Source organism: Anopheles marshallii, chromosome 3 (assembly GCF_943734725.1).
Source record: "Anopheles marshallii chromosome 3, idAnoMarsDA_429_01, whole genome shotgun sequence".
NCBI classification, from domain to species: Eukaryota; Metazoa; Arthropoda; class Insecta; order Diptera; family Culicidae; genus Anopheles; species Anopheles marshallii.
The window spans coordinates 27,626,593-27,635,720 of record NC_071327.1 but is presented as its reverse complement, the minus strand read 5'-3'; the positions used below and the strand labels follow the sequence as shown (position 1 = coordinate 27,635,720).

The 9,128-nt window shown below is 44.4% G+C and overlaps 1 protein-coding gene and 1 non-coding gene across 2 annotated transcripts; one reads left to right on the top strand and one right to left on the bottom strand.

Annotated features, from left to right (window-relative positions):
- Positions 1-74, top strand: Trnai-aau (transfer RNA isoleucine (anticodon AAU)). Its single transcript has one exon. It is a non-coding gene; the product is annotated as a tRNA-Ile (tRNA).
- A 4,787-nt stretch (positions 75-4,861) lies between these two features.
- Positions 4,862-7,834, bottom strand: LOC128710952 (actin-binding protein WASF3). The gene is made up of 4 exons (XM_053805816.1): positions 7,454-7,834; positions 6,219-7,370; positions 5,141-5,354; positions 4,862-5,046 (listed from the first exon to the last, which is right to left on the bottom strand). The coding sequence occupies exons 1-4, from the start codon at positions 7,832-7,834 to the stop codon at positions 4,862-4,864; spliced, it is 1,932 nt and encodes a 643-aa protein (XP_053661791.1).
- Between the last annotated feature and the right edge of the window lie 1,294 nt (positions 7,835-9,128).

Here is a 9,128-nt window from a genome sequence, read left to right as displayed (position 1 = left end):
GGCTCCATAGCTCAGCTGGTTAGAGCGTCGTGCTAATAACGCGAAGGTCGTGAGTTCGATCCTCTCTGGAGCCATCACCGTAAAGGGCTTTTTTTCTCTGTGGATTCCCTTTTTGTGAAACGTCCGTATTTATTTCTATGAGGTTCTACACAACGTTGCTAAAGCGACTGTGTCTCGTGTGTAGGGAATCCCCACCGGGAACTTCCACTGTTCTGTGGTCACAACAGAAACAGATAATTAGACGGAAATGGTATGATTGTTTGTACGCTTCGACATATCAAACGCACTGTAAACAATAATTTCACAGATTTGCGCAACGCGTAATAAACAACACCATTAATTCGTCATCCATACAAGAACATTGATTAAATTTCGCCTATTATCGGTGGCGACGGACGACGGAACGCAGTTTCCTATGCAAAATTTACCTTTTCCGGCAGTTCACGGTCGAACGTCACGGAAGAAACCCGTCAGTACAAATTCCTTTGGCCCGTCAGCCCGGTTCAGAATGCTGCGCATTTTGCACAACATTGAAGAACGAGTCCGTGTTTTGTTTGCACAACCACCAGCGGCATCATCCACACCACTCAAGCATGCTTCTTCATTGCACATGGGATCTTTCGTGTCAAGATCGTGGCTGGTAAGCTAGCGTATGTTTTCGTTTAGAACGGTCACCACAATTACTGCGTCTTGGGGCTCGTGGTTGATAAGCATACGTATTTAGCGCATTAGTTTAACCTCCGTCTTTACAACCGCTCTATGGCCCTATGTTCACTGACCTACTCCAACTGGAACATGTGCCGTTGAGTGACGGATGCATAACCACGGCGCCTAGACGCACTTCCGTTCCAAATCTTGTGAGACGTTTCGCTTCCTGAATGGCTTATGCGCATGTTTCGTGATATGACAGCATATCATGCTGCTGCTGGTTCCCGCAAAATGCGCAACGAAACATTCTGAAAACGGAGAGCAAATGATAGGGAATAATAGTTAGAAATTCTTTTTCTTGCAAGTTTCACTTTATTTCCTCGATTAGTTGTCTAATTACCATGATCAAGTGTATTTTGCTTCTGACCTGACTATTAGTATTGTTTTGAAACTGTTCACTATTACGGATGTTTCCATTACTTCGTTTTGTTGTTTCGTCATACCTTATGCCTTTGTTTCATCGCAAAATCATGTACCCCGGGTTCATGGTTTTCTTTATATTACCTATTATTTAAAGAAATTATAATACATGTACAATCGTCTTCGCGTTGTTTCGCGCACGTGAAAGGAAAGCATGTAGGGTTTGGGACATTACTTTAACCTGTTTTTTTTGCATAACAAAATAGAGCAAGGGAGGAAAATCTATAAAATAAACCCTTTTTTTCTTACGAACATAATTCGTTTCCTTTGCCATTTTTTTACATATTATAGAGACATATCGTGATGCACTTTGATGCACCTGACCACATTTTTATTCAAACTCTCTTTCACTTTGTAAGAAGACAAACGACTAAAGCTTAATGTGGAAAATCCTACCAGTTTGCTTGCTCCGGACACAGTAGTTTCAGTTTTGGGAGCTGACACAACAAACGATCCTCACCACGACTAGTCCTTTATCCTCCTTTACGTACGATAAAAGCTACGCATCTGTACGAGGAGTATGGTTTGCTGGAGGTTTGTTCACTGTTTTATACGCAACATTCACCAACGCGAAAAGTACAACGGAAAGGCATGATGCTTTTCCCATTATTTCCCTAATATCAAAGGCGCCGCTGCACATACCAAACGTAGCTTCGTCCCACCAGTTGCATTGTGCATTCTATTGCATCGACTACGAACAATACTACATCGCGCTGTGGATTAGCTTGCCGTTTCACTAGTGTTAGGAGTTGGTTTTGTGTATGTGAGTTTTACATCTTTCCATTAGATACGATTAGCATAATGCATGAATGTTTTCCTGTCGCAGTGCAACACAAGGGAAGGTATTGGTTGGTTTGCTGTATTTACTTGGTTAACTATCTACTAGCATCAATTCATAATATTGTTTTCTGTTTCGACGTGTTTCATCATAGTGACTCCGTTTTGGCTATTTGGGTTTTACAGTCACTGCGATAAAGAACTGTAAATGACACCTTTTTTATTTACTACCACAATCCTTTCTCCCGTTCGATCGCTTGCATTGTTTGGTACTGTTTACTTGACAAATCATTATTGTGTGAGTGTTTTTTGCCTGTCTGTTTCAATTTTTTGCCCACACGCTGGAATCGATTGCACTGCACATGGAAACAATTGTTCGAAAGGTAGATAGCATATGGATAGGTTAAGTATTGTTTTGTCTTTTGAGAGAGATGCATTGATGAGAAGCGCCATAAAAGCAACGTAACACAGTTAATCCTCGAGCCAAACAGCAAGCAATTAGCGCAGCATAAGTCAAATAGTGTTTTAGAGTAGTATGTTAGTCCTAAAAATGTAATGCAAAAAGAAAAGTTTGAGCATTTAATGACGGTATGTCGCTAACGAGCTTTGAATTAATTTTTACTTTTCACACTGGTTAGTAGCAGCAGGTCGAATTTTAGAGAGTAGAGGAAGAAGATAGATTCCCATTAAAAGCTTCAACGTACTTTAGAAAATACTTGCAACGTAAAAAAATCACAATTTTAAAGCTGCAAACACACGCCACTAAAGCCGGGTTTGCCATATTTGTGTGTGTCATGCTTCCATCTACTAATATGCTTTAACGGTATGAACATTTTGAGCGATTTTGTTTCTTTTTTTTTGCTTCCTTTCTGTTTGTTTGTTCAATGATTCATAAATAGTTGCTTTTCAAACATCTACAGTGTAACAAGCACAAATGCATTACACTTTGTTTTTTGTTTTACTTTCTTTTTTATACCACAAGCGCGTTTCACAAATTTCATTCACATTTGTTATAAATTAGTTTAATTTTCAATGTCTTTTTTCTTTTGTTTTTGGAGTACTGTAACCGTAGTAAGGTTATTTATATATGTGTTATTTTTGTTGTTGCTTTCTTGTGCTTTCCCATTATTATGCAACAATAATTGCGATAAATAGAGCTAAACGAAGCGTGTTTTAATCGTTGTGTAGTGTGTGACAGAAAGTACGTAGGAATATTTTATTTGACAACGGAAGGGCAACGAAAAGTTTGCTTCCGATTCTGAACACGAGGCATGATGTTCGAATACGAACATGAGTTAAACAAAAGAAAACATTCTAATCAGCACAGCATGGCTAAGAAGTGACAAAAAACACACCTGTTATTGAATTTTCTGCTACGAGTGTTTGTTTGCACTCGTAGCCGAGTACAATCGTAACCGAGCACTCACACGATGCGCTCCAGCAGCACAGGCAGTATGGTCAGATTAAGTTTTTGAAATATAACATTATAATTTGAACGGATATAAATGTCATTTAAACCTCCAAACTGTACAACCAAACTGTTCGCGTTGTACATTATGATCCATCCTCAAAATGCAGCGTCTATAAGCGCACCGTCTGGATGCTCGATAACGAGCAAATGCGAATTTTTAAATGTTCAAAAGCAACAGTGCAGCAAATAAGCGTTTCATAAAATCACTAGCCGCCGGAAAAACTTGCCTACCAGGTGAACAAATCTGATAGTCATTATCTGGGTTGCTAAATGCATATCGATCTTCAATAGGTTAAAGAAGATAGGGCATCGTGATATCTCATCAACTGTGATGATACATAGAAAATATCTTCAAAAGTGTTCTTTTACATTGACTTCCCAAAAAAATATTCTGCAAACACTGTTTGATAAGAAAATTATTACTATCTTCACCTCTCTACCTTGCGTCCGCTGTCTGTTTGGCATTCTCGTTTGCATTTTTGTTTCATTTCATTGTTGCTACTGCTTTGACAAATTGATCGACTGTGACTGTATCTATCTTACGACTACATTGGTGTAACGCTACGCTTACAAAGTTACATATAAATTGCATTTTTTTCACTATCTTCCGCTCATTATTATTTTTCTTCCTCTTTTAATGTGCTGGCATTCCTACAGTTGCTTCATTAAGCGTTCCATTAGTGGAAGATATACTTTCCGTTTTGATATACGCGCCCGGCGGTACTGACATTTTGATTTTCCCTCACAAAACCCAACACCGCACTCTGGAACCAGCGAGAGGGTAACGATGTGATGAGATGCTTCCGTGATTTGCCAATTTGCGCAACCGGGTTTACCAATGAAGTATAATAGTATTCGAAAATTAGGACATGTAAAACAAAGTACAATAATCTATACAGAATGTTTAGAATGTATGCGCAACAAGTGAACCTCGGTTTCGATCACATCATATGATCGCGGTAACCACATCCCGCTTTAGCGATGCTTATCTCTGTGTATAAATAGTGAAACTTATCCTTTGTACAACTTAACCGGAACTTAACTATACGCGGCATTTCTTCATTGCTCCCTCGTTGCGCCTAAATACAACCTATAATATAATCTCGAATATAAATGTCTTCTTCCATAAGCGATCATCACGTCCCTTGATTAATCCAACGTTTTCCACCGCAGCAATTGTGCTATCTTTGCATTCCCAAAATAAATACACCGATTATCAGGCTAGATCGCAAAAAAAACCCGTCTTTGTTGCACCGTTTGCAGTCCTCCTGCGATTGGCGCGACCCTTCCATTCATCCCATTCCACACACCCGTTGAAGCGATTTTATCGCCTTCAACCGCTAAGCACACGCACAGTTTCATCTGAGCTATGACAATGACCGGGATGGTTTTCGACGTTCGCTTGGAAAGATCGCCCTATCGGAAGAGGCGCTACACCTTGTTTCACTTTTTCTTGCCCCCGCCCGCCGCAACGCTCTCCTGATGTCATGCGGACGTTTCGTTCGTTTCCTGCCAGCCCTCACTATCGTCGTCGCTTTCGGATGATTCCGACTCGGACAGCTCGATGGCGACACGTCGGGCCAATATTGAGGCCACATCGTGCAGGCCCTTGTTGCGATCGTTTTCCTTCGCTTCGTGATTTTGTTTCTCTACCTTGCGCAGTTTGATACCTGGGAAAACAGTACGCACAACATACAAAAAGATTAGATAGATGCACGGTTAGTATTGCCATGTATTTTAATGTCTTGTCTGCAGTGCACTTACCGTCTCGAATGGCCTTCATTAAATCGCTGCGCGGATCATCGTAGGTTATCTTCTCTTGCGGAGGAATCTTCTTCAGTTGGTGCATTTTCGGCATATTGTATAGATCACCGTTTGCTAGTGGTGCCTTCGTAGGACTTAACGGACCGTCCAGCATAGGCGGTGGTGGTGGTGGAGGCGGTGGAGCCACATTTGGTGGTGATTGTTTGGGCGATAGCTATGAGAGGAGGATAAGCATGGAAATATGAATAACATACAAAAATTACAGATAGCATAAAACAAATAAAGAAATCTATTTGAAAAGGAGGAAAAGTTAGATAACCAGAATCCTAATAAATTATTAAACGATTCATTCCATTCGGTAAATTACAAATGCGGCCCCTGACAGTATAGAGTAGTTTAGACACTCAAGCGATTGTTGGTTGCTTAAGCGTACCAAATTAGTCAGAAATGGGTCTGACGATAGTAACTTACTTTTCAGGCAACACAACCACTTGGCGGCATTGGCCTGCCGCAGGTGTGTTCTAAACCGTTCATGGTCGAGAACCGTCGTCGGTGACGACCAGACGTTCGAGGACTTTAATATGGGAACGAGGCAACAAAAGAAGTGCTCCATCCAAGAGATCCTCAATCTCAGAGTATTGTACAGGATGAAAACATGAATATCGTTACGCAACACGCTTTTGAGAGATGTCTCTCCATAAAAGCAATATTTAGAGTTCTACAAACAATCGATTAAAATTGAATATGACAAAACACACACGAAAGTTAGGGTCTTAGTTGACACAAAAGGACACCCTGCAGACGAGCAGACAAAAACCGATCCAATTATCCGGAACATAATTGTCCCACAAAACGACTTACCTACCCAAACGTAAAGTAATCAATCGGAAGAAGACGGGGAAAGCAGACGTACGAAGACGGAGCTATTAAAGAGAGCTTTGGACTGTAATGTGAGAGCTCATTAGCTTAGCACCGCAAGCACAAAAAAGGAAGCACACAGCTTTACGACTGCCAGCGATGATAACTGTCCACTTAATGGATGCCCTGAGTCACGGGGATAGACACACGACACACTTACCTGTTCCGGTATCGGTGGCGGTGGCGGCAGATCGTTCATCGACATCTGGTTCAGCTGCATGTTGAGATTGTTCAGATTGTTTATCTGCTGGTTTAGTTGGTCCAGCGCAAGCTGATTCTGGTCCATCATCGACTTCATGACAACGTGCTGGTGTTGATGTTGCTGGTGCTGTTGCTGCTGCTGCGAACCGGTCATGCCCAGCTGCGGCGATCCTGCCCGTGAACCGGATCGGATCAACAGCATCTTAGCAGCAACGCCCGTGCCACCATTGCTCATACCGTGCGGTGGCGATTGCAAACCCTCCGGAATCGGTGGTGGCGGTGGTAAATTATCGCGCCCGGTCGACAGGCTTCGGCTGCGCGTCGGTGTGTTCGCGTTCGAGGCATTCGGTGTGCCACCGCCACTGCCGGATGATGGTGGGGCTGGTGGTGGCTGTGATGGGCGCGATTTCGACCGCGAAGGCGTACCGGGTGCGTACAAACTTTCCTGCGACATCTGGTTCGCGCCGGAACCGTAAATCGATGGATTACCGTACTGGTCGTATATTGGTTGCTGTTGCTGATAAACACCGCCGGCCTGCTGATGCTGTAGCTGGGACGCCATCTGCTGAAGGTGGTAACCACCGCCCGGTGACGGTGGCGCATAACCACCACCGTCAACCATCTCGTGCGGTTGCTGATAGCTTCGCCGGAGCTCGATGGAGTTTGGCCGTGCGGCACCACCGCTGCTACTACCGCCCATCGCGGACGATGAACGTGAATCGTAGATCATGCTACCGCCGGGACCTCCCGCCATAGCACTGTTGTAGATTGCCTCCTCCTGCGAACCGATGATCGCATTTGGCGTGCGGTAGATGACGTTATTTGGCATCAGCGTTTCGCCATGGCCGATGGCACGCTGGCGTTGCTTTTCGCGCGTGTTGTGCGGGGCACGTGGTCGCTTCTTCTGTCGCCCACCACCATCTGCGCCACCCTCTGCTCTCGGTTTGTGGACCTTCTTTCCACGGTCGTGCATAACCCGTTCCGTATCTTTCAGCATCTCCTGTCGCCATAGCTCGAAGAAGTAGTTCGGATCGGTGTAGAACTTCAAACCATCTTTACCGTCATCTCGGTAACAGTTCAGCTTATCCAGTGGCGGTGGTTTATCGCAAGTCTAATCAAAAAGGGGAAAACAAACATAGCGTTAGTTTGAATGTGTTCTGTTGATGTATATAATGAGCTCATTAAATCACGCACCTTATACACCTCCAGCATTGCCGACGGCATCGTCGCCCGGGAGAAGATCTGCTGGTCGAACATTGTGGCACTTTTGAAAGCCTTCTTCATCTGTATGTCTTGCAGCGATACCTCCTCCACGGTGCTGTCCAGCTGGGTGACCTTTATCGCGAGACGATCAATACGCGCCTGCAACGAGTTGGCTCGCTCGGCCAGACCGCCCGCATCACGGGCCAGCTCGCCGAACAGATCCTCCGCATGTTTCGAGAGTGAGGACAACTGACGGACGATGTTGGTGAGTGTCGTGTTGGTTACCGTCTCAAGCTCGGCCGGCAGCTCCTCGCGCACGTACACTGACCGTGCAACGAACACCGGCTGCACTAGGCGTTTTGGGAGCGGCATCCTGTGTGTTGTCCAGTATCGTACGCACGGAGTTTTCAATTAGCTGCCGCACTTCTCGATTGTTGGTTTAACTTGCACCACCGAAGGTGATCGTGTTGCGGGTGCTTTCGCGTAGGGCCAACGTACGAGGTGTGCTATTACCGCCGCAGAGAAACGCTACTTTCGTCAACACCGGGAGTTCAAGTTCCCGGGAGGTTTTTTTTAATGATACTCTCTCCTCTTTCCTTTTCTCCTTGAGAAAGAGTTTGTAATGAGATTTCCACCGCCGGATGTTGATGATTGGATCACGTTCTGTCCTACATATTCCTACGCACGTGCAGTTTGCTACACACCGAACCTGAAAAAGGTAAGTAAAGCAAAATAGAACGCAGAAAATTATCACAAAATGATCGATCAAGTACGTTATTGGAAGTGAAAATCTTGCTTCGAGTGAAATCGAACGCTATGTACGTTGAGTGTGTGCTCTCGCTGACGTCTAACTTATATGGGTAATTAGTTATCCGGTCCCGTACATTGACGTTTATCGAGCAACTCCCCGGATGTTGCCGATCGTGATCGACGATCATCAACTAGGCGGGTCGGTAGAAACATTGATGGTGGGATGTGCGTGCGCTGTTGCAGCATAAACGAACGTTATCTAGGTCTCCCTTCACCTCACGCTGCCCACTTTCGTACATTAAAGCACAGCAACGACTCCACTTGGGGAGGGAAGTGGGTGATTATGCTAATTGAATACTGTCCCCGCATGTCTGTGCTTTTATTCGCTCCCACCGACAGATCAGCTGTTTAATCATATCGCGAAAAAGGGAGCACGGCAGACTAGCGTTTATCTCGCGACAGGGTGTGATGCATGCAAATCACTGCCGGGCGTTGTTCATCCGCTCCGCACTGCTATATTCATCGGTGTAACAAACGCGCCACACTTCAACTGCACCAAATCGGTTCAATCATGCCATGCGGGACCACATCACGCATTGGTAAGAGCGAAGGAACTAAAAGCTATTCGTTTCAACGCCCCGCAGCTTTTGCTTTTTCTCTGCTTTCACACAAGCATAATGTACGAAACGGTAATGCAAGATAAATGAAATAACGAAGTACGAACAAGATGAATATGAGATGATGACCGTAAACGGTTATTTTTCAATTTAAATCGCCACGTATGCTGCCAGCGTACTTTTCTGGTGTATATTTTTCGCTTGGTGAAGCCGGACCGCCGCCGGCATCACATTGATACATACGGGAACATGTGGAACCGTTTAGTGCGGTAGGATTTGGTCTGAAATTTCTAGAGCGG